General features: G+C 39.3%; 2 protein-coding genes and 1 pseudogene across 3 annotated transcripts; all 3 read left to right on the top strand.

Moving 5' to 3' along the window:
* The first annotated feature begins 2,896 nt into the window (after positions 1 to 2,896).
* Positions 2,897 to 9,367, top strand: LOC146607264 (E-selectin-like). The gene is made up of 14 exons (XM_085347834.1): positions 2,897 to 2,932; positions 3,059 to 3,463; positions 4,130 to 4,234; positions 4,324 to 4,515; positions 4,670 to 4,855; positions 4,977 to 5,165; positions 5,247 to 5,432; positions 5,555 to 5,761; positions 5,887 to 6,066; positions 8,060 to 8,245; positions 8,364 to 8,570; positions 8,696 to 8,875; positions 8,982 to 9,111; positions 9,322 to 9,367. Coding segments are annotated over exons 1-14 (2,400 nt in total). The 5' UTR covers positions 2,897 to 2,931.
* A 6,343-nt stretch (positions 9,368 to 15,710) lies between these two features.
* Positions 15,711 to 19,992, top strand: LOC146607263 (E-selectin-like; annotated as a pseudogene). Its single transcript, XR_014905116.1, has 15 exons — positions 15,711 to 15,777; positions 15,869 to 15,941; positions 16,273 to 16,677; positions 16,834 to 16,938; positions 17,036 to 17,227; positions 17,343 to 17,528; positions 17,650 to 17,838; positions 17,922 to 18,107; positions 18,226 to 18,432; positions 18,530 to 18,709; positions 18,876 to 19,061; positions 19,178 to 19,384; positions 19,474 to 19,653; positions 19,726 to 19,867; positions 19,931 to 19,992. The product of XR_014905116.1 is annotated as an E-selectin-like (transcript).
* Positions 19,993 to 21,548: 1,556 nt separating this feature from the next.
* LOC146607262 (L-selectin) lies at positions 21,549 to 25,256 on the top strand. The gene is made up of 8 exons (XM_085348849.1): positions 21,549 to 21,576; positions 21,687 to 22,082; positions 22,540 to 22,644; positions 23,298 to 23,477; positions 24,465 to 24,644; positions 24,871 to 24,960; positions 25,058 to 25,079; positions 25,199 to 25,256. The coding sequence occupies exons 1-8, from the start codon at positions 21,549 to 21,551 to the stop codon at positions 25,239 to 25,241; spliced, it is 1,044 nt and encodes a 347-aa protein (XP_085204975.1). The 3' UTR covers positions 25,242 to 25,256.
* Positions 25,257 to 25,531: the final 275 nt, after the last annotated feature.

Genomic DNA, 25,531 nt, shown 5'->3' with positions numbered 1-25,531 from the left:
TGCCCTTAGCTGTGTAATGCCCTTCTCTGGATCAGTCAGAAAATGGATACCATAGCTGCTCAGAAGGTAAATCAGACATTCAACACAACCTGTCGGGTTAAGCGTAACCCTGGCTTTCTCATGATTGGTTCACCAGCTGTCATTTGTAGACACACAGAGGTCTGAAGTGGCCCAAGACATACTTGTGCATGTAATTTCATAAAATTGTGTAAATGTTTGTAAAATGTTGTTGGAAAGCAAGTTAAATATGAAGGCTGACAATTGGATCGTGTTTTTTCTTCATTCTAGGTTATTACGATCAGCAATACTAGTGTCATGCTACTGTCACTGCATGTTGGGTTTTTTTTGTTTGGTTTTTCTCCCCTTAGACTATAAACAGACTCTATTAGCTGCAGTCGAGTGTGGAGCTATTTTTACCTTCTGCTGCATCTGTTTTTGCTACATAAAACATAAACATACTCAGTTTTTCTCAAGTATATGTTATAGAAGTAAGAGAGCATATGAAATCTCATTGCAACACCCCTCAAAAGTGATAATATCTCTGTTTGTTTCTCACGAGAAAGAAACTTACCCAAGTAAGGTCAGTGTTGAAATTATGCGTTGCTGCTCCACCCTTCCACACAGCCTTTGCCAACCTAGCAATAAAAAAAAGAAATTCAAAGAATGAACAAAAAAGAAAATGCTGAGAGCTTTCTTTTTGTTTTTCATGTTATTCACAGGCTGCCTGAAGAAGCCAGTCCATCATGTGATACACAACTATAAACAACAAGTCTTATTTAGAACAGTTGTACAGTTACTAATATTAATTACAATGCAGTGGTAACAGGTAGATTCAAACATGCTCTGGATGCTGTTTTAAATATCAGTAAGTTAAAGTTTTTGTTTAATATGTTGTTAATACTATGCACACGTGGTGTGGTGGTTAGCACTGTTGCGCTGATCCTAAGTTAAATTCCACCATCAGGCCGGGATCTTTCTTTGTAGAGTTTGCATGGTCTGTCCGTGTTCATGTGTGGGTACTGCGACATGCAGTTAGTGGGGATCGGTTAAATGGAAACTCTAAATTGCCCATAGTTCAGAATGTGAGTGCAAATAGTTGCCCTAAGATAGGTGGGATAGGCCCCAGCCCTCCCCCAAGGGACCCTAAAAGGATAAGCAGAAGATATATGTGTGTGTGTGTGTGTGTGTGTGTGTGTGTGTGTGTGTGTGTGTGTGTGTGTGTGTGTGTGTGTGTGTGTGTGTTAATAATGTCTTTTTAAAGGCTTTGTACTTCATATGTTTTTAGCTTACTACCGACTCAGTGGATTTAAATATATTATCTCCCCCTGCTGGTTGCTGGTATTGTATTTTTATACACATTAGAGGCAGCCTCAAAGACGTCCTTGGAACCTTTGTGTTAACATATGGAAAAATCACAGTTTGTTTTTATTATTTTAATCAGAATCAGAACACTTATTAATCCCTGAGGAAATTATATGGTTACAAGATAATAACAGTAACAGACTTAACTAAATTAAATAATATATTACAAACTTTACAAAACTCCAATGAAAGTGTCCTTCCATGTTCAGGAACCACACTCAACAGCGTTTCTGCACAGCCACTATACATTAGTTACCTTTTGATCTGGATTTTGCATTGAATTCTTTTCTAGCCACTTAGATGCTCTGAGGTTATGCAGTCTTTTATCGTTTTTTTTTAGTAAGGTAATTAGATATAAGGCATTCAGTGAGTGCACAATTGCCAGTAATAAGTTGGACTCACTATTGATGGATGTTGGGCATGAGTGCTCTGCCAGGGCTACCCTTTGTCCCCTTTGTTTTTGATTCATAATTTTTCTGGACAGAATTTCTCGGTGCAGACTTAAGGGTTCCACCCAGGTGGCCTCAGAATTTCATCTCTGCTTTTTGTGGTTGGTGTGGCTCTGTTGGTTTCATCCAGCTTGGGCTGGAGAAGTTCACATCCAATTGTTAAACAATGAGAATGAGCATCAAAGTCTGAGGCCATGGTCCTTAGCAGCAGTAGTCACATCGACATACCACACTGTATGAGTGTACTTTTTTCTCTCTCTTTTTTCTTCAGACTCTAAACAGCTTCTCTACCATCTTCTGACAAAGTCAGTTACTTTCTCAATTATGTGTTGAAGAAATAAAATAAATAAAATGAAATCTTATTGCAGTATACCTCAAAAGAAATCAACTTCTTTGTTTTTTTTTCTCCAGGGAAAGAAACTTACCAAAGTAAGGTCAGTGTTGAAATGAGGCGTTTGTCCTGAGCTACTCCACCCTTTCACACAGTCTTTGCTGTACATTTAAATAATTTTACAAAATGTTCAGTGAGTTGTTTTGTCTTCACCAGAGCACCTAAAAATGCAAATCTATCAACTGTGAAGAATATTGCAATTTTTACACATTTTTTTTTAAATATCACTCAGCTAAGGTTGTTGTCTGTTGTCAACTCAACCTGTGAGTTACAGACTGATGAACACTATGAGCTGATTGAGTAAGACGACACAAACGTTTTGAACAGGAAATGTTTTTAAAGCCTTCTGTGGAATGACGAAATACTGGACAGTATTGGAGGGGTGGGGGGAATTCAACTGATATCCTCCAGGTTTCCTGGATGATACAAGAGAAGAACATAAAAGCAGAAAATCCAGTGCATAACACTCAGAATACTTTCATCCCTACATATGAGGCTGAAACCCACAGAGTCAAACATCTACTGTAGGCTATCAGGCATACCATTTGACATGGTGAGTGGGGTATCAATTTAAATATTGTTCTTTTTAGGGCAGATTTCAGTAAAAATCAATTCAGCTTTAATTTAATGAACTTTTTTTTTATATGATGTTTACAGAATTCCTGCTTTGGACTAATTCAGACCCATGGATATAAGAGCTCGTGGATCAACTTCGCCTTTATTTGCTTAAGTATGTATATTTAATGCAACCACACCTTTAGTTAATTAAAAAGCTTTACAAATAATTTCTAAAAAATCCATCCTTTTTTTTAAACTACATTTGCATCTAATAAATATTGCTGTTCTCTATCCTTAGTGCTGTGCATGTGGACTAGTGTAGAGTGCTGGTCTTATTTCTATTCAAACAACACAATGACATGGGAAAATGCACGAAGCTGGTGCCAGGAGCACTACACAGACATGGTGGCCATCCAGAACCAGGAAGAGATCGAGCATCTTAACAACTGGCTGCCCAAGAAAAAAGGCTACTACTGGATTGGAATCCGTAAGATCAATAATGTCTGGACCTGGGTAGGAACCAACAAGCCTCTGACAGAGGAAGCAACCAACTGGGCAGAAGGAGAACCGAACAACAGCAAGAGTGACAAAAATGCAAAGATCAGTGAGGACTGTGTGGAGATGTATATTAAAAGAGATAAAGAACCAAGCAAGTGGAATGACGAGAGTTGTACAAAATCAAAGACTGCTCTGTGCTACACAGGTTAGCAAAAGTTTGGGACTAACATACTAGAGCAGCTTGTTTTAGCTGCTTCATGTTTGATATTCTTGTTCATATTTTCAATGATCTAAAAGCTTGCAATTATTTATTTGACATGTTCTTGTAGTATAATCAGTGTTGGTCAAGTTACTTGAAAAAGTAATTAGTAACTTATTAATGATTAAGTCTCCAAAAAAGTAATCCCGTTACTTTACTGGTTACTTATTTTCAAAAGTAATTAGTTACTTAGTTACTTTTGAAAAACATGATACACAACCTGAATAGGTAATACAACAATAGACCTTTCAGCCCAATTCTATTGTTTATGCATAATCCATCATATAAAATGTAATCAAATGGAAAGGCTCTTTTTAAAATTTGTTTTATTAGTTTTAATCTTTTAACTTTCTGCACATTGCATCAAGCAAAAAGTTATTTATATGCAAACATGTTTGACTTGAAGAAATTTGTTTAACATTTAAACCCATTTTCTGCACATTCCAGCACATAAAATAAAATATTTTTTTGTGTTTACACTCAGTCTTTGAAATAGATGCAAGTAAAACACAGCAAAAAATAAATAAAATCAAAGACTCAGCAGTTACTGTGTTACTGCTCATCTCTGCATATAATTAAGAAGACTTATGAAAGCATGTTTGCTTTCTGCAGCGGCTTGTAAGATTGACTCCTGTTTGCATGGAGAGTGTGTTGAAACCATCAACAGCCACAAATGTGATTGCTTTGAAGGGTTTTTTGGAGACAAGTGTGACCAAGGTATGAAAAAAAATGACCGCCTAGATTAAATCATATTTTAAGTCATGTAAAGGATTTAATATCTAATTGTGTGTTTTATTTGTTTTCAGCTGTGCAGTGTAACAAAAGCGAAGTTATTGCCCCAGAAAAAGGATCCCAAAATTGCTCTCACAAGTATGGTAGTTTCACCTATGAATCCTTGTGTCAGTATTCCTGTGAGGAAGGATACAAGCTGAGTGTGCAGAAATCTCTAAGGTGTACTTCCTCAGGGAAATGGTCAGAAAAGCCACCTTTGTGTGAATGTGAGTTGGAAATCTGCAGTAACAAGATAAATGAAGAGATGAGACATTACCCAGTAGCTACTGAAATTCTGAGATGCTATATTTTATTGATTGTTATGATTTTCTACACAGTGATGGAGTCATGGACTGATGTTTTTTCTCCTGTTGTCTACAGTGATTCAGTGTGAGAAGATGTCAGAGCCGACACATGGATCCATGAAATGTTCTGATCCTCTGGGCTCATTCAGCTATCAGGCTACCTGTACTTTTACCTGTGATGAAGGTTATGTACTGTCTGGATCTCCATCTCTGCAATGTGAAGCATCAGCAAATTGGAATGGATCCCAGCCATACTGTGTTGGTACGGCCACATGTTTTTACCTTTCATCGTTGTGTAGTTTTTGTTATTTGGAGGATGATTTGCATGATGATTAAAATAAAAGCTTTCATTTAACTCCTTCTGTTGCCTCTCTCTTTTGTAGCTGTTCAGTGCCCTGCGCTGCAAAACTTGACAAATGGCTTTGTCAGCTGTGGAGAAGATGCTGATACGAGGTTCAGCTACAAAAACACCTGCAGCTTCAGTTGTGACCAAGGTTACCATTTAGTGGGAGCCAGTAGAGTGACCTGCACATCAGGAGGTACATGGAATCAGCAGATTCCTCACTGTGAAGGTAAGAGGAACACGAAAAGTATAACCCACCATCTTCTATATCATGAGGACACGTTCAATAAAATACACGTTTCTGTGTCAGCCATCCTTTGCCAGAATCCAGAGAGAGAAGCTCCCCTCATCATGCAGTGCAGTGAATCTGAGACTGAACTGCGACCAAACTCCACCTGCAGCTTCAGCTGTGAAGAAGGTTTTGAACTGCAGGGAGCAAACACCATCAAGTGTTCTGAGGACGGACAGTGGAATGAAAACATACCTACATGCAAAGGTCTGAAAGACTAATTATATCAATATTTACTACAAACAGTGTTTACCCATTGTAGCACTTTTATTTTAAGTCTCTTTAACTATGATATATTTTATTGATCTCCTTCTGTTTCCCTTTTGTAGCAAAAGGATGTCCTGCTCCAGAGGTCCCAACAAATGGTCAGATAAGCTGCAGCCCTTCTCTGTCTTCATTTCTTAGTCATGACACACCCCATCCACTTGGCATGGTTTGTCATTTTACATGTGATGAAGGACATGAGCTGCAAGGTGCACACAGCATGGAGTGTACACATCCAGGCCAATGGACCTCCAGATCACCAACCTGCACAGGTACATGTGAACCCATTTTACCTGGATTACTTGTTGTTCACAACTTCATTTGCATGTTCAGAATCTTACGAGCACAGGTGAGATCACTTTTTTAATATGCAATATCCTCCTGTCCTTTACAACAGCTGTTACATGTTTGTTGCTTGAGGCTCCTGAAAACGGTCACATCAGTTGTTCCAGTACTGAGTCAGTTTACAGCTCTCAGTGCTCCTTCACCTGTGACCAAGGCTACTCATTAGAAGGACCTGAGCTGCTGACATGTGGTCATCATGGCAACTGGACTGCAGAGAAACCCACCTGTCAAGGTAAACGAACAAATGTGAATCAAATAGAACAAGAACTTTAAATGCATGTAGCCGCTAAGACTGGTGGACCTAAATCTTCACCACCACCTCTTTATACATACAAGCGACAAGGGGAGTGAGCGGGTCAGCGCTCAGGGCACAGAAACTAAGCTGGCTTCAAACACCATTTACTTTCCATAAAAAAAACACAGCCAGAGTCACAAATACAAGATAAAATTCCCCGTATACAATAAAAATAGTGTTGCAACCCGCTAAAAACCCTGCCGGCAGAAATAACTATACAATATTAAAACAAGGCTAAATGAATGTTTTCCATATGCTAAAATTACCCTCCCATAGTCCCATAATCCCACAGTCCAGCCACACATGGGCGAATGGTCCTTATATGAAAGAGACAGGAGAGGAACTTCTCTTCCGGGATGGGGAAACTCGTCAGCAACAGACCAGGGAGGGGGCTCCTATCGCAGACCTGTCTCCTCCTGACAGCGCGTCGCCGCACAGTCCCGCCCCACTCCACACCTGAACACGGCCTCCCTCGTCTCACCGTCAGATGCAGGCAGAAGGGCATCCCTGCCCTGTTGTGCATTGCAGCCATCGCCACCCACTGTTGCCGTTCTTGCATTGGGAGTGGATCGCCGAACGACTCGCGGCACCCCACAGTCAGGCAGCAGTTCCTTCCACACACGTGCGGGCTTGCACGCGTTCCTTTTTCTCCTGCCCACCTTTCGTGCGTCACTCTCTCTTCTTTTGTCTCTGTGCTCACCATCCCCTTTAACAGGTCAACCTGGCGGCTGATAGGCCACCTTGGGGAACGCCCCCACCTAACAGGTGCCTACAATTGTCTGTTTAGTCCACAGTGGGTTAAAGGAACATGGTATAACGTTAACACAAATATAAACATGAGGATAAAACCATGCAGTATAAATATCAATAAACAAACATGCAATATAAATATCCCAATAAAATCATGCAAATAAAATCAACACTATGTACCAATACACAGATTGAAGCTATTGCAGTTTCACAGTGTATTAGATGGAAGAGTTGTACAAGGAGATGGCCACAGGCAGGAATGATTTCCTGTGTCGTTCAGTGGTAGTCTTTGGTAATCTCAGTCTCTCACTAAATGTGCTCCGGTGACTAGCCAGCACGTCATGGAGTGGGTGGAAGGTATTATTCAGCATTGTCCTTATCTTGGACAACATCCGCCTCTCAGACACCACCCTAAGGGAGTCCAGCTCCATCCCCACAACATTACTGGCCTTGCAGATCAGTTTTTTTAGTATGTTGGCTTCTGCGACCCTCAACCTGCTGCCCCAGCATGCAACAGCATAGAGGATGGCACTGGCCACAACAGTCTCATAGAAAGTTCTAAACATTGTCCGACAGATGTTGAAAGACCTCCGACCCCCCAGAAAATAGAGACAACTCTGGCCCTTCCTGTGAAGTGTAGTGGTGTTTTAACCTAGTCCAGTTTATTGTCTAAGTGTACTCCAAGGTATTAATCGTTCTCCACAATGTCCACATTATATAGAAAATGGGTGGGTTATAAAGAGGGAGCAATACAAACATTATGAAATATGACTAATGTGAACATTTTGAAGTAAAAAGTGTGTAAGTGTGCATGTCACACAGCGGAAATTTGTGTTTTTATGTTTTATCACCCTTTTTGCACACGCTCAGTAAAATACCAAAGTAAAATAGCAAATAAAATAACAAATGACAAAGTTTACAGGTTAGTCAAATGTCAGTTATATATATTCCACCCCTGTAATATTCTTCATATTTATAATTCAGTGATTGTATTTATTAATGCTATTTCTTAAATTTGTAAACTCTGTAACATATTGTATTATTTAAATAGTTTAGTCTGTTACTGTTACTGTCTTGGAGCAACTGTAACCCACGTAATTTCCTTAGGGATTATTAAAGTAGTCTGATCCTGATATATCATGAGGACACGTTCAATAAAATACACATGTTTCTGTGTCAGCCATCCTTTGCCAGAATCCAGAGAGAGAAGCTCCCCTCATCATGCAGTGCAATGAATCTGAGACTGAACTGCGACCAAACTCCACCTGCAGCTTCAGCTGTGAAGAAGGTTTTGAACTGCAGGGAGCAAACACCATCAAGTGTTCTGAGGACGGACAGTGGAATGAAAACATACCTACATGCAAAGGTCTGAAAGACTAATTATATCAATATTTACTACAAACAGTGTTACTCCAGTTTTTTTCTTGGATTGATTATGTCATGACATATTAATAATATTTTACTCTTTTGTTTCCCTTTTGTAGCAAAAGGATGTCCTGCTCCAGAGGTCCCAACAAATGGTCAGATAAGCTGCAGCCCTTCTCTGTCTTCATTTCTTAGTCATGACACACCCCATCCACTTGGCATGGTTTGTCATTTTACATGTGATGAAGGACATGAGCTGCAAAGTGCACACAGCATGGAGTGTACACATCCAGGCCAATGGACCTCCAGATCACCAACCTGCACAGGTACATGTGAACCCATTTTACCTGGATTACTTGTTGTTCAAAACGTCATTTGCATGTTCACAATCTTACGAGCACAGGTGAGATCACTTTTTCAATATGCAATATCTTCCTTTCTTTTACAACAGCTGTTACATGTTTGTTGCTTGAGGCTCCTGAAAACGGTCACATCAGTTGCTCCAGCACTGAGTCAGTTTACAACTCTCAGTGCTCCTTCACCTGTGACCAAGGCTACTCATTAGAAGGACCTGAGCTGCTGACATGTGGTCATCATGGCAACTGGACTGCAGAGAAACCCACCTGTCAAGGTAAATGAGCAACAACAGATCAAATGGTACACAAAATGTAAATGTGCACACTTACAAATCTCTGTTCAAAAGTTCACATTATTCACGTTTTACAATGTTTCCACAGCTCCTGCTCCAGTAGCTGCAATTACTGTTGGTGTGGCAACAGGGGGCACTGCCTTGTTATCTGGTGTGTTTATGGCTTTGTGGCTCTTGAAAAAAATGAAGAAGAAAGCTGACGCATATGAACTGAGCAGGTAAGAGAAGGATTCACCTCTTTGTTTCCTTCATCTTTCTTTTGAAGTTTGTTGTGTTCTCTGCTGTGTTTCTGAATATGTTGACTTTGAAAAAACTGAAGACCAAATCAGTTATGTATGAACTCAGCAGGTTAGGTTTCACCTCTTTTCAAAACTGTTTTTTAAGTTTGTTGAATTTAGTTGCTCATATTCTTCTCTCTTTTATTACAGCAACTCTGACATAGAGGCTCCTCTACAGAGCTACAAAAAGCAGTGACAGCCTGATGTAGAAGACATTTCTGTTCTTTGTAGACAACTACAGACAGTATATATTTCAAAACAGCAATGTGAAAATATGAATCATATATACTAATTTAAAAGGAGTATAAAATAAGTAAACCCAGTGTCACAAGAAGTGAGCGGATGTGACATTTGCAGATTATATTATAGGCTTGATCATATTTGGCTGAATTTTTCAAACAAAATGTGCTGACATATATTTCCTCCAAAAGGGAGTTTTAAATTGAACATATTGTTCTACAACTTAATGCAAATGCTGGGAAGGTGGCATTATCCATGTTTTTGTAAATATTATATAGCATCGTGTGAATCTTGTGTGTATAACGTTGTGTTTTGTTAAGTTACCATTACACTTTAAAACTGATATGTTATATTTTCAGTCCTAGATGGTTGGAAATGTTGTGGTATACATGAAAAACTAAGAAGAATTCATTTAAAAAAAAAATCATCCAGAGAACATTTTGTTACATATTTTATTTTTTAATTCCTTGTTCAGCATATTGCTAATTAAAAATGAATTGGACACTTATCCTTATCTTTGGTGGGTTTTAATGCCAACACTAGCAAAATGTGTGGCTGCTGGGGAAAGATTAGGACAATAATAAGTTGGAACTCTGTCACATCTTCCACTTAATTATTACATTAACAGCTGTTCTGAATGTTTCCAGGTAGTTGTTGGCTGAGACAACTCAGTTCTAAACATATTATTACTCTATCAAAACAATGAACTGAACCCAGGCCAGGCAGTGGTGCCAGATCCACAGTCATGGCGGTGATCCAAAACTAAAAGAATTACTACCTAGTCTCCATCCTACCACAGAAATATTGTTTCTTGTATTTCTTGACTGTATTCATCAGAAACCCCACGAATAAAAGTTGAACTTAGACTGGAAATAACAACACATTGGCAGGTTATGTTGTGTGGCAGGTAGGATGTAGGACCCAAATACAGGACTCACAGACACGAAAGGATGAACTCAAAAAGGAAGCTTTGTTGCGCTGTAGCAAACACATACTAGAAACAAAATTCAAAAGCAGAAAACTAGAAACTATGGACAAGGAACATAAACACTAGGAAACTAGAAACTGGGACGCTAGAAACTAGGTGCAAGGAAACACAAAGCACATGGAAGTGGTACAACACAAGAAAAGGGAATGGAAAACACAGGGCTTAAATATACAAGGGAGTAATGAGAGAATGGGAAACAGGAGGGAACCACAGCTGGGACTAATAAGACATAATGAGACAAGGGGAAGCACTGACATAGGACACAGACTTTCAAAGTAAAACAGGAAACACGAGAAAATCACAAAGACGCAGACCCTGAGACCAAAATCCTCGGACTAAAAATATAACACAAGCAGAACCAAAACCCATGAATAACAATAATCAAAGAATTGAACTAAAACACACACAAAACACTGGGCCACAGACCCGGTACCGTGACACACATGGACCAACCGGTGTCGGGGTCATTACTCAAAAAACAGTAATGAATTATATATTATTTGTTTCTCTTCTGAAAAGTAATTCAGTGCATTACTTAATTACATAATTCATATGGACTTGATCTGGCTATTGCTCAAAGCATCCTAAAGTCATGCACTCTTCGATGATTTTTACTTTAGATAGATAAATAGTCTGATATAAGCCATTTCATTTGTGCGCAAATGTTGCCAAAGTTTGTTTTGTGTGCCAATTATTTGTAGTCAACATCAGTGGGTGTTGGATTCAGCCAAAGCAGCTCTTTTTGTTACCAATTCTGTTCATAATTTTCATGGACAGAATTTCTAGGTGGAGCCTAGTAGCTGAAGGTTTCTTCCAAGGTGGCCTCAGGATCTCATCTCTGCTTCTTGTGGGTGATGTAGTCCTGCTTTCTTCATGAGGTGGTGGTCTTACACTGGAGCAGTTCATGGCCAAGTGCGAGAATAAGATTGAACTCTTCCAAGTCTGAGTCATATGGCCCTGAAAAAGCCTGAAAACAGTTGAGTTTCCACTTTGGGTTAATGTTGAGTTGCTGCCCATAGTGGAAGACCTTTAATATCACAGAGGTCTTGTTCACAGGTTAGAGGAGAGGGAAGAGGGAGATTGACAGATGGATTTGGATCATGGCTACAGTGATGTGGACACTGCACTGCATGGTGAAGGGAGAGCTGTCCATAAAAGCAAAGCTGTCAGTTTACTAGTCGATCTATGTCCCCACCCTAAACTATGGTTATGAGCTTTGCAGTCCTGAATTTTTTCTTGCTATTTTCCTAGCTGCCATCACGTGTGACAACACTGGGCTCTTGCTTGTGCAGGTAGTAAATTAAAATTTTAGATATAGTTAGATATAGCAGTAAATACTAACAAAAATCAAGGCTGCTACATTGATTCCAATTCTATAAAATCATTACAGTTTATTATTACCAATGACCAGAGCAGTAGCACTACTACCACATACTTATATCACATTCAAAATGCCCATCCAAAGAGTGGTACATGCAGCAGCACATTGGTACTTTTAGTACAATACATTACAGATGGTACATCACTTGTTTTTGCCCTCAACTGTGGAATTTTCCACTCTGCTTGTCCTGATAACAGATACCATAACTGCTCAAGTGAAAATTGAGAAACACTGAAAACAAACTGTCTGAGCTTCAACCATTTAATGGTTTGACTTATTGTTTCTTTGCTTTCCAGTAAATCCTTCTTCTTCTTATTATTATTATGAAATTATTATGATGGCAGTAGTAGTGTCAGACTGATATACCATGCTTTATGACTGCATGATAAAAATAAGAGGTTTATTTTGGGGGGATTTTGTCTGATACGTTGCAGCTGTAAAGGCTCTGTATAATATGTTGTAAATTATGTAATTTCCTACACCATCTCTTTATCAGTATATGTTATATACAATATTTCTGTACAGTCCTTTCAAAAATAAATGTGAATAAATACAATATAAATATCATGGTACTTTGTGTCTGTGTGTTTATGTGTCTTCAGAGTGCTATTGGTGGTTGAGTGACACCCTTCCTGGAAGGAAGCTGTGGAAGAAATGATATTACAATGATGATCATTGGCGAAGTCCCTGGTGGGAAGATAATACTGTTTTGCCATTTGGTGGAAACATCATCACACCAAACCCAAACCCCATATTCATAACCCTAGCGATAGCCCCATGACCCTAACCCTAATGATGTTTACATCCTAACCCTCAACCCTAACATTGAACCTTTGTTGGATGTTTTCCTGAGTGGACAATAGCAGGGTGTTTTTTCCATGTTGCAAAACTATGACGTCACAAAAATATGATTAGTAACTTGCAGTGTTAAACCTGGACCAACATTAATTATGGTGATGCAGGAACAACACCAACATGAGGATATCAGATACATCATCATCAGATTGCACCTAATGAGGTTCCAAACTGGGTACCTGCAGAGCCAGATAACATACCCTTTCAGGACTGTGTGGAGATACATTGCAAGGAAGAGATAAATGGCCTGTATTTGTATAGCACTTTACTAGTCCCTAAGGACCCCAAAGCGCTTTACACATCCAGTCATCCACCCATTCACACACCGGTGATGGCAGCTACATTGTAGCCACAGCTACCCTGGGGCGCACTGACAGAGGCGAGGCTGCCAGACACCGGCGCCACCGGGCCCTCTGACCACTACTAGTAGGCAACAGGTGAAGCGTCTTGCCCAAGGACACAGCGACCGAGACTGTCCAAGCCAGGGCTCGAACCGGCAACCTTCCGATTACAAGGCAAACTCCCAACTCTTGAGCCACGATCGCCCCAAGAGAGACATAACCAAGTGGAACAATGAGAAATAAATGCAGTAACAAGAAAGAATCTGTCGCTACACCTTTTCCTTTCCCGAAGCTCTTTCCTGACTGTTATTTTAGCATTTATTACTTTTAGGTTGTAAATTGCAATCTTGTGCAAACATTAGTCCTTTAGTGTTATTGCATACTGTATGGAAACCATGTGAAAATACAACTGTCAGCGTCATTCTAGTTTCCAAGGATTGTTGTTATATTTCTGAGTTGCACAAACCACTAACCGCACAAAATTACTAACTTTTTATTCTTAGTTTGTCTTTTTATGTGCCACAAAAAGAGATATGCTGTTTTTCGTAAACTGGAACACATTAAAAAATAACAGCTCTTGATGTTCTCCCACTCCCCCAGTCCATTCTCTGGTAGCGTAAATTTATATCCATTTCACAAAGTTTTATATTGTAGATTCTTCAAAATAGCCACCCTTTGATCTGATTACTGCTTTGCACACTCTTGGCATTCTCTCGATGAGCTTCATGAGGTCGTCACCTCAAATGATTTTCCGACAGTCTTGAAGGAGTTCCCAGAGATGCTGAGCACTTGTTGGCCCTTTTGCCTTCCTTCTGCGCTCCATCTCATCCCAAACCTTCTCGATTGAGTTTAGGTCAGGTGACTGAGGAGGCCAGGCCATCTTGCGCAGCACTCCATCACTCTCCTTCTTGGTCAAATAGCCCTTACACAGCCAGGAGGTGTATTTGGGGTCATTGTCCTGTTAAAAAATAAATGATGGTCTAACGAAACGCAAACTGGATGGGACTGCATGTTGCTGCAGGATGCTGTGGGAGCCACGCTGGTTCTTTTTGCCTTTAATTTTGAATTAATCTCCAACAGTGTCACCACCATACCACCCCTACAACATCACTCCTGCATGCTTCACAGTGGGAACCATGCATGTAGAGACCATCCGTTCACCTTTTCTGTGTCACACTGTTTGCGACTGCACTTGGGGACATATTCAAATGACTGACTGACTGACTTCCAGTTCTTAAAATAATGATGGACTGTCATTTCTCTTCATTAGCTGATTGGTTCTTGTCATAATATGAATTCCGATTTTCCAAATAGAGCTGTCAGCTGTGTACCAACCTGACTTCTGCACAAGCCAACTGATGGTCCAAACCCCATTAAGAAGGCAAGAAATTCCACAAATGAACCCTGACAAGACACACCTGTGAAGTGAAAAGCATTTCAGGTCACTACATCATGAAACTCATTGAGAAAAGGCCAAGGGTTTGAAGCGCTGTCAACAAAGACTTTCAGAAAACGAAAATATAAGACATCCATCCATTCGCTTCTGCTTATCCTTTTCAGAGTCGCGGGGGGCGCTGGAGCCTATCCCAGCTGTCATAGGGCGAGAGGCGGGGTACACCCTGGACAGGTTGCCAGTCTGTCGCAGGGCCAACACACAGGGACAAACAACCATTCGCACTCACATTCATACCTAGTGACAATTTGGATTATCCAATTAACCTATCCCCACAAGCTGCATGTCTTTGGACGGTGGGAGGAAGCCGGAGTAACCGGAGAGAACCCACGCAAACACGGGGAGAACATGCAAACTCCACACAGAAAGACCCCGGCCTGATGTTGGAATTGAACTCAGGACCTTCTTGCTGTGCGGCAACAGTGCTAACCACCGTGCCACCGAGCTGCCAATATAAGACATATTTGGAGTTATTTATAGATTTTTTCTTTGCTGCATAATTCTATATATCTTGCTTCAGATATTTGATTTCAGCATGCATCTACAATGTAGAAAGTAGGGAAAATAAAGAAAAACTATTAAAATGAGATGGTGTGTCCAAACTTTGACTTTTGTAGTGTGTATGTATATATATTTTTATAAACCTGAACCAAAGAACCGACCTCTTTCTCAAATTAATATATTTTCTTTTTATTTTCATCTTCGGCAATTCCATGCAAACCTTTCCCCATCCAGATCAAGGCTCTAACCATTGTTTTGATCTGTTTGGGTCTAAAGGTCTAATCTTTTCCTGCTTTTTGGCTTTCTGTTGGTGGGCACACCCCAACTCATCTATCAAGCCAGCAGACCTTGGAGCTATTCTCTTCCTCTACATTAATGTACGGCAACAGGAAACTGATAATTTTTAAAAACTAATATTTCAGATGTCGAAGTTTAAAAAAATAGTTTTGACTGTTTATCATCGTTACACAGTGTCTAGCTTAGAAACACAACAATTTCAGTGGGAGTAGCATGAACATGCAGTCACCCCATTTGTCACCCCGATTAGCTGCATTGTTGCAGAGCCAAGTAAGCCCCATCTCACCCTAAAAGTCAACCTGGGAGTTCAGTACTGAGAACGACCAGCCAATGCTTTTGTGCAGGAAATGTTTTTAAAGCCTTTTGTGGAATGGAGCAGTATTGGGGGGGATTCCATGGAAACCTTCCAGGTTTCCTGAATGACACTAGAGAAGCGTATAAAACCTGGAAATCCAGTGCATAACGCAGAGAATCATCCCTACACATACTAAGGCTGAAAGCTAGAGAATCAAGTGCCTTCTGGAGTTTATCAGGCATATCATTTAAAATGGTGAGTGGAAGGGATATCAATTTAAATATTATTCATTTTAATGTAAATTAATTTGGTTTTAATTTAATGCACCTTTAAATTATTTTTACAGGATTCCTTCTTTGGACTAACCCATGGATATAAGAGCTCTGCCTCATGGATCAACTTCGCCGTTATTTGTTCAAGTATGTACATTTATTGCCAGAAGAGCCTTGAGCGTCTCAATAAAAAGTTTTAGAACCAGCTAGAATAGGATTGCCCTGTGTTCACTGTACATGTATGACAAAATTGTGGGTGCTCCACACCAAGTGTGCAGGAATAAAATATAAATAGTAAGACAGCAAAAATAAACAACAAATAAGAGAAATTTATACAGGATGAAGAATATATACGGGAGGGACAAAGGCACCCAATACTAAAAACACTCATTAGAGAGCAAATTAGTTAATAGAATTTTTTTAAATCTCTCCTTTTCTCCCCATTTACATCTACTATATGTCACTGTCTCTATTTAAGTGCTGTGCATGTGGACTAGTGTAGAGTCTTGGTCTTACTTCTACTCGGACAACGCAATGACATGGGATGATGCACGAAGCTGGTGCCAGGAGCACTACACGGACATGGTGGCCATCCAGAACCAGGAGGAGCTTGAGCATCTTAACAACTGGCTGCCCAAGAAAAATGGCTACTACTGGATTGGGATTCGTAGGATTAATAATGTCTGGACCTGGGTAGGAACCAACAAGCCTCTGACAGAAGAAGCAACCAACTGGGCAAAAGGAGAACCGAACAATAACGAGGGTGACAAAAACACAGGCATGCATGAGGATTGTGTGGAGATGTATATTAAAAGAGATAAAGAACCAGGCAAGTGGAATGACGAGAGATGTACAAAATCAAAGACTGCTCTGTGCTACACAGGTGAGCAAAAATCACACTCTTGAAAAACTAATTTTTGCTGCTGTGTTGCTGTTCTTTAATAGGTGATCTACTGATCTGAAAGTTAAAAATGATGTTTCTGACATATTGTTTTAGTATATTTACCAACCTTTATAGAAGTACCTCTGCTTTTTCCAGCGGCTTGTAAGACTGACTCCTGTTTCCACGGAGAGTGTGTTGAAACCATCAACAGCCACAAATGTGATTGCTTTGAAGGTTTTTTTGGACACAAGTGTGACCAAGGTGAGAAAAAATCTGATAGCGTAGTTTAAATACATATTTTAAGTCATGTAAAGGATTTAATTAATATCCAACTGTGTTGTTGTTTTTTTGTTGTCAGTTGTGCAGTGTAACAAAGGTGAAGTGGTTGTTCCAGATAAAGGACATGTAAATTGCTCTCACAAGTATGGCAGCTTCTCCTATGACTCCTTGTGTCAGTATTCCTGTGAGGAAGGATACAAGCTGAGTGTGCCAGGACCTTTGAGGTGTACTTCCTTAGGAAAATGGTCAGAAAAACCCCCTACATGTGAAAGTGAGTTTAAGTGCTAATAGCTTATAATATTGCTACTACTTTTTGTTACTTTTATTATTTTCTACACAGTGATGGAGTCATGGCGTAATGCTTTATTCCCCTCTGTTGTCTACAGTGATTCAGTGTGAGAAGATGTCAGAGCCGACACATGGATCCATGAAATGCTCTGATCCTCTGGGCTCATTCAGCTATCAGTCCACCTGTACTTTTACCTGTGATGAAGGTTATGTACTGTCTGGATCTTCATCTCTGCAATGTGAATCATCAGCAAATTGGAATGGATCCCAGCCATACTGTGTTGGTACGGCCACATGTTTTTACCTTTCATCGTTGCGTAGTTTTTGTTATTTGGGGGATGATTTGCATGATGATTAAAATAAAAGCTTTAATTTAACTCCTTCTGTTGCCTCTCTCTTTTGTAGCTGTTCAGTGCCCTGCGCTGCAAAACTTGACAAATGGCTTTGTCAGCTGTGGAGAAGATGCTGATACGAGGTTCAGCTACAAAAACACCTGCAGCTTCAGTTGTGACCAAGGTTACCATTTAGTGGGAGCCAGTAGAGTGACCTGCACATCAGGAGGTACATGGAATCAGCAGATTCCTCACTGTGAAGGTAAGAGGAACACGAAAAGTATAACCCACCATCTTCTATATCATGAGGACACGTTCAATAAAATACACATGTTTCTGTGTCAGCCATCCTTTGCCAGAATCCAGAGAGAGAAGCTCCCCTCATCATGCAGTGCAGTGAATCTGAGACTGAACTGCGACCAAACTCCACCTGCAGCTTCAGCTGTGAAGAAGGTTTTGAACTGCAGGGAGCAAACACCATCAAGTGTTCTGAGGACGGACAGTGGAATGAAAACATACCTACATGCAAAGGTCTGAAAGACTAATTATATCAATATTTACTACAAACAGTGTTACTCCAGTTTTTTTCTTGGATTGATTATGTCATGACATATTAGTAATATTTTACTCTTTTGTTTCCCTTTTGTAGCAAAAGGATGTCCTGCTCCAGAGGTCCCAACAAATGGCCAGATAAGCTGCAGCCCTTCTCTGTCTTCATTTCTTAGTCATGACACACCCCATCCACTTGGCATGGTTTGTCATTTTACATGTGATGAAGGACATGAGCTGCAAGGTGCACACAGCATGGAGTGTACACATCCAGGCCAATGGACCTCCAGATCACCAATCTGCACAGGTACATGTGAACCCATTTTACTTGGATTACTAGTTGTTCACAACTTCATTTGTATGTTAATGACATGAAAGTGACATCTTTCTGTCCTTTACAACAGTTGTTCGATGCCCGCTGCTTGAGGCTCCTGAAAACGGTCACATCAGTTGCTCCAGCACTGAGTCAGTTTACAACTCTCAGTGCTCCTTCACCTGTGACCAAGGCTACTCATTAGAAGGACCTGAGCTGCTGACATGTGATCATCATGGCAACTGGACTGCAGAGAAACCCACCTGTCAAGGTAAAAAAACAACAACAACAACGGATTAAAACAAACAACAAATTTGAGATATAAAAGCTTCACATTATTCCCATTTAATAATGCTTTTATAGCTCCCTCTCTATAACCCACCCATCTTCTATACAATGAGGGCACATTCAATAAAATACACATGTTTCTGTGTCAGCCATCCTTTGCCAGAATCCAGAGAGAGAAGCTCCCCTCATCATGCAGTGCAGTGAATCTGAGACTGAACTGCGACCAAACTCCACCTGCAGCTTCAGCTGTGAAGAAGGTTTTGAACTGCAGGGAGCAAACACCATCAAGTGTTCTGAGGACGGACAGTGGAATGAAAACATACCTACATGCAAAGGTCTGAAAGCATAATTATATCAATATTTACTACAAACAGTGTTACTCCAGTTTTTTTTTTTTTTGATTGATTATGTCAAAATATGTTAATAATATTTTCCTATTTTCTTTTTGTAGCAAAAGGATGTCCTGCTCCAGAGGTCCCAACAAATGGTCAGATAAGCTGCAGCCCTTCTCTGTCTTCATTTCTTAGTCATGACACACCCCATCCACTTGGCATGGTTTGTCATTTTACATGTGATGAAGGACATGAGCTGCAAGGTGCACACAGCATGGAGTGTACACATCCAGGCCAATGGACCTCCAGATCACCAACCTGCACAGGTACATGTGAACCCATTTTACCTGGATTACTTGTTGTTCACAATTTCATTTGCATGTTCAAAGTGACATCTTCCTGTCCTTTACAACAGCTGTTACATGTTTGTTGCTTGAGGCTCCTGAAAACGGTCACATCAGTTGCTCCAGCACTGAGTCAGTTTACAGCTCTCAGTGCTCCTTCACCTGTGACCAAGGCTACTCATTAGAAGGACCTGAGCTGCTGACATGTGATCACCATGGCAACTGGACTGCAGAGAAACCCACCTGCCAAGGTAAATGAGCAACAACAGATCAAAGGGGAAAGCAAAAGTTCACACTATTCACATTTCACTGTGTTTCCACAGCTCCTGCTCCAGTTGCAGCAGTCACTGCTGGTGTAGCCACAGGAGGGATTGCCTTCCTCTCTGGTGTGCCTATGGCTATGTGTATCTTTAAAAAACTGAAGAAATCAAACAAGTTTGAACAGGTTAGAAAAGAATTTACCTCGTTTAAATCATATATGTGTCTTTTGGGGTTTTCTGATTTTTCCTCTTTTCTCTTTTATTACAGCATCTCTGACATAGAGGCTCCTCCACAGAGTTTCCAAGAACAGTATTGACAGCCTAATATAGCAAAAACGTGCTATAATAGAAAACTACAGATGGTTTTACGCATTATGTGTAAATTATCATTGTAGTGCATAGCAGCAAATAATTTGATATAGAATTCATGTAATATTTATTTTCTTAAAAAAGCATTATTTTTTAAGGTGGTGTGTGTGTGTGTGTGTGTGTGTGTGTGTGTGTGTATCCCAAACTCTACAGTCTGTTGATAATGAGGGCCCTGTGCGCTCCCTACTACACCTAGCTGATCCAGTAATTGCTTTTCCTCCTCTGCATTTATCATCATCTGCCTGTCCTGTCATGATAGCTGAGTGTGTGTGTGTGTATGTGTGTGTGTGTGTGTGTGTGTGTGTGTTCTATTTTTTGACTTTGTTACTGTAACACTTCAAATTTGATGTTTTTTATCTGCTGTTTTCTATGTTCGGAAATGTTCTGATATTCATTTGAAAAAAATATACGGAGGACTAATAAAAAAGTTCAGCCAGTTGTATCAGTGTCACCACACTGGTAGGAATGCTTAGCCAAGCAGGATGTGTAGTAGTGGAATGTGTAATAGCCTTCTGTGGAGCCAGCCTTCATAGATTGACTCATGATTTCTATCATAAACCAATCTAGTTTCCCAGTTTCAGCCATGACCTTCTACAACCTTCTGGGGTTTTTTTCAGGGGTTGAGGAAGGATGTGTTTTGAAAAATTCCCAGATCTCTTGCCAAAACATCGACCTTTCCATCATAAACTTCATGACAAAGCAGAATAAACATATAAAAGTGAGCGGTATTCAAAGAAGGAACAATTATATTCCTAGGTATTCTTTTTTTCTCTCCCAGAGTTCATTGTTTAAAAAAATTCAGTCTCTTTTACTTTAGTTGGACAGGAACTCACATCTCGCATCTTTCATAAGTCTAAAGTTGTCTCGAAGGACACTGCCGTTAAAAAGAGTTTCCATTACATCAATATGTCAGGATATGGAGAAGACGTGTTTTTGAAAACAGACAAGAAAACACTCATTCTAGCCACAAATGAAAGGCTTAAAAATTCCCATTTAAACACTAAAAAGTGTTTCAAAGGCTGTAGTCCAACCTCTATGAGTAAGCACCTTGTGGCATTGTGTACCTTTTCTTCATTAAAATCTGCCCCTGAAACCACCTTTACTAGAAATAGGTGGGGTTTCCCTAAAGGTTTGTTAAAGTCATTAAAATATTCAGTAAATCATTCGTTACATGCATTCAGCCTGAACAGCAAACATCCAGTTATTGTATGATAATGTTGCTCTGAATGGCAAACGAGAACATATAAAAGCCTGACACTGGTCCTTAGTTTCGTCTAACAACCTTTACATTTTTCTGCTGTAACGCTTTTTGTTTTATGTTTGAGTTGATCAGAAAAAACAGGGATTTAACTTATGTAGGAGTTTGTGTCAAACAGTTCAAAGGACAATATTATAATATTAATTCTGGGTAAGTCACAATTTTCTTATTCAGCAACTCTCCGTGGTGACATTCATTAGTACTTTTGAAAATATAGTCTTTCCCCCCCGTTGTACAGACAGTAAATTGCTCTTTGAAGATGAAGTGGACATTAATCCTCATCTTTGGTAAGTTTTAATTCCAGTTCCAGTGAAATGTGTGGCTGCTGGGCAAAGACCGGCTGACACGTGTCAGAAAACTTTATTATCACATTAAAAGCTGTTCTGAACATTTGCAGGTAGTTGCTTGGCTGAGACTACTCTGTGCTGGACGTATCACTACTCAAACGAGACAATGAACTGGACCCAGGCCAGAGAGTGGTGCCAGAAATATTTCACAGACATGGTGGTCATCCAAAACCAAGCGGAGAATGATTATCTGGTCTCCATCCTGCCACAGAAAAGAAGCTCCCCATATTTCTGGATTGGAATCACTAGAAACCATATGAATGAAAGCTGGATTTGGATTGGGAATAACAGCACGTGGATTGGTAACAATTCATGGGCATCAAATGAACCAAATAATGTCCATGCAACAGAGTTTTGTGTAGAGATCTACACTAACACAGGAGAAAATCGAGGGAAGTGGAACGATGAGAAATGTAACAAATCAAAATATGCAGCGTGTTTTAAAAGTACGTAAACCTGTCATATAGTAATTCCTGTACAGTTTTTTACCACATTTTTAATTCTGCTTTGTTGATTTTTTTTCTTTTTGCTATATCATAACTTTATATTTTCATGAAAAAGCATGGCTGATTTCCTTTAAGGTGATAACTTGATTTCAGAATAGTTTTTACATGTTCATAATATTTGTTTTAAATATTATTTTAATTTGTTATTGAAGTAAATTGTTGTATTTTTGTTTACATATTATTTTAATGTGCTATCCACCATTACAGTAATGTCAGATATTTTTTGTTTGCATTGTTTAACTTTTCTAACATCTTCAGGATAACATGTCTTGTCTTAAAACTAATTTTTTAAAATATCTATTATTAAAAAAGAAATAAAGTGTCTTCTATACAAAGAAAAGCTGTGAAGGTTTTATAGTGATAAGTGACCTTATATTGGTGTGCTTTTTCTTAAAAGCCCAGTGCAATGAATCATCCTGTGAAAGAGGAAGATGCCAGGAGGCAATCAACAGTACAACCTGCCTCTGTGAACGTGGTTTTAAGGGAGACAGGTGCCAAACACGTGAGCAATTTAGTGTTATTTATTATAATGCATAAAGAGTTGCCATTTACAGTTATTAGTAATGTGTGAAACAATGTGCAGGCATACTTGCACGGAGGAAACAAGTAATCGTAACAGAGTTGTATATTCCAACACACACGCTTTGAGATATGCGCAATTTTTTATGCTCTACATATATAAGTGACTCGTGTTGTTTTTCTTCAAAAACTGAAATTATCATTATTAAGCCTACATCAGTATGAACACAAAAACCCAATATAAATGCTTTAAAATGTGTTATTTTCATATTACAAACCTGTTACAAGACATTACATAATGCCCTGCATACCTGTTTGTGCCCTCAGCTGTGGATTTTCCTCAGCTTGAGAACAGATACTAAAGCCGCTCAAGAGAAAATCAAACGTTCAACACAACATGTCGATTTAACTGGAACCCAGGTTTTGTCCTGAGTGCTCCCCCCCTTATCGTACAATTAGATATAGAAGTAAATACTTAAAAACAGATTTAGTTTAACTGCTACACTTATTCTGTTTTCAGCGACTCATTATCCACATTCTTATATAACATTAAAATGTGCATGCACCAGCATGTTTGTGCTTTGAAATGTTTTATAAACCATTACAAGATGTTGCGTAACTTGTTTGTGTCCTTAGCTGTGGAATGCCTCCCTCTCTCTGAGCCTTATAATGGATACCATAGCTGCTCAAGAGGAAATCAAACCTTCAACACGACCTGTCGATTAAAGTGTCACCCTGGCTTCTTCATAAATGGCTCGTCATTTGTCACTTGTGAAGACACTGGGGACTGGAGTGGGCCAAGACTTACTTGTGCAGGTAATTTCATGAAATCATCTAAAAGTTTAAAGGTTCTTGAAAATACACAGGTTTGTTTTCATAAGCGCTGTGCTTCCAGTGAAGCATTTTAAGTTACTGTTACCACTGATTAGAGCGGTAGTAATACCAAACTGTAACATCACATTAAAAATAAAGTACACTTATTGGGCCGAAATACTAATGAGGATTAAAAAAAGTCATGGGTTCTGAGATTGAGTTTTGCTTTGCTACAATATATATTTGGGAAATGTACCAGTTGAGATGAATAGGAAAGATAAACACCTTTTTAAAATATTCCCGGCAGCAAGTAAAAAAGCAATAACTAGAAGATGGCTGGACAAGGACCCACCAACGGTTGGAGAGTGGTCAGCCATAGTAAAAGACATTTGTGAAATGGAAAAGATGACCTTTTCTCTAAGACTCTGTAAAGACAAATTTCAAAGATATTGGTCAAAATGGTTTTCGAATATGCGAAAGGGTTGTGAATAATGTAGGAAAAGGATCTTATTCATTCCCTTCCCATTCTGTTTTCATTTAACCTGATTTTATGTCAAAGGGTATACATGCACGAGTATGCATGCATGCACATGTAGATATGTATTATGTATGTATATGTAGATGTGTATGTAGATACTTGAAAGTATATGTGAGTATGTACATAGACGTAGGTATGGGGGTGAAGATGCACGGTGTGTCTCCAAGTGGAAAAACTACATTTTAGTAACTTCCCATAGCCCTGGGTGAGCCCCTCCCTCCATTATTTTTTATTATTTGTTTATTTATCTTATTTATCTTATTATTTTTACTTCTAGTTAGTTATTTACCTTTTTCCCTTGCTGTGTCTGTGTAAATGTTAATGTTCCTGTTCCTAAAAATAAATAAATAAAAATAAAGTATAAAAAAATAAAAAAATTAAAAAAAAGTACAGTGCTTTAAAATGTATTATAACATACTGTAAGATGTTGTATAACCTGTTTGTGCCCTCAGCTGTGGAGTGTCCCCCTCTACCTCAAACTTATAATGGATCCCATAACTGCTCCAGAGGAAATCAGACATTCAAGACAACCTGTCATTTTAAGTGTGACCCTGGCTTCTTCGTGATTGGCTCACCAGCCGTCACTTGTGGAGAGACCAGAGTCTGGAGTGGCCCAAGACCTACTTGTACAAGTAATTTCAAAAAAATCATGTAAATGTTTGTAAAATGTTGTTAAACATTAAACATGGCGGCCGGCCATTTCATGTATGGTTTTTATAGTTTCTTTGCCATAAGAACTGTGCTTCCAGTAACTCATGCTAAATCATTTTGATGGAAAGCAGTAGTTTTGACATGTACATGAATGATGTGCTGTAATGTATAACTGAATGGTAAAAATTGCTTTCCCCTCTTTTTCAGGCTATAAACAGGCTTTGCTGGCTTTAGCTGGATGTGGAGCCCTCTCTACCTTCTGCTGCATCTGTTTTTGTTGCATAAAACACAGACAAAGTCAGTCATTCTCAACTACTCTCTATACAAATAAAACATTCAGTGCAATCTTATTGCAACACCCCTCAAAAGTAATCCATGTCTCTGTTTCTCACAGGAAAGAAACTTTCCCAAGAAAGGTCAGTGTTGAAATTATACGTTTGTCTTAAGCTGCTCCACCCTTTCTCACAGCCTTTGCTGACTTAGTATTCAAAGAATTTGGGGGAAAAATCTAAGAACATTGTTCTGTCCTGCACAGGCTGCCCGAAGAAGGAAGTCCACCCTGTGATACACAACCGTAAACAACGTCCCACGCCTTAATTAGAATATATTTGACACCAAGACAGTTCACTTAGAGATTGAGGAAATCGGTCTCCTTGCATCATGCACTGGATGCTGATTTAAATATCAGTCAGCTAAGGCTTTTACCTAATATGTTGTAAAAGTTACATTTGATATGTTGCATACTTATAAATTATGTAATTGTGTATATTCGATGGTTTGTCATCATGGTATGGTTCAGACATGTGTGCCGCATTCTTGTAAATTGCTTTGAAATGTAAATGTGAATAAAAATAATGTTTTAGTGACT

The sequence above is a fragment of the Diplotaxodon limnothrissa genome, linkage group LG23 (genome assembly GCF_057381915.1).
Source record: "Diplotaxodon limnothrissa isolate DT_005_m linkage group LG23, D_limnothrissa_male_GT1.1, whole genome shotgun sequence".
NCBI lineage: Eukaryota > Metazoa > Chordata > Actinopteri > Cichliformes > Cichlidae > Diplotaxodon > Diplotaxodon limnothrissa.
The sequence above is the reverse complement of the archived record's forward strand: the minus strand, read 5'-3'. Positions and strand labels throughout refer to the sequence as shown.

Coding starts and splice junctions, on each gene's coding strand:
- LOC146607264 (XM_085347834.1), top strand. Junction 5,433..5,554: donor AAACATACCTACATGCAAAG/GTCTGAAAGACT, acceptor TCCCTTTTGTAG/CAAAAGGATGTCCTGCTCCA. Junction 8,571..8,695: donor CAGATCACCAACCTGCACAG/GTACATGTGAAC, acceptor CTTTTACAACAG/CTGTTACATGTTTGTTGCTT.
- LOC146607262 (XM_085348849.1), top strand. CDS start 21,549: ATGAAGTGGACATTAATCCTCATCTTTG. Junction 21,577..21,686: donor GACATTAATCCTCATCTTTG/GTAAGTTTTAAT, acceptor GAACATTTGCAG/GTAGTTGCTTGGCTGAGACT. Junction 22,083..22,539: donor ATATGCAGCGTGTTTTAAAA/GTACGTAAACCT, acceptor TTTTCTTAAAAG/CCCAGTGCAATGAATCATCC.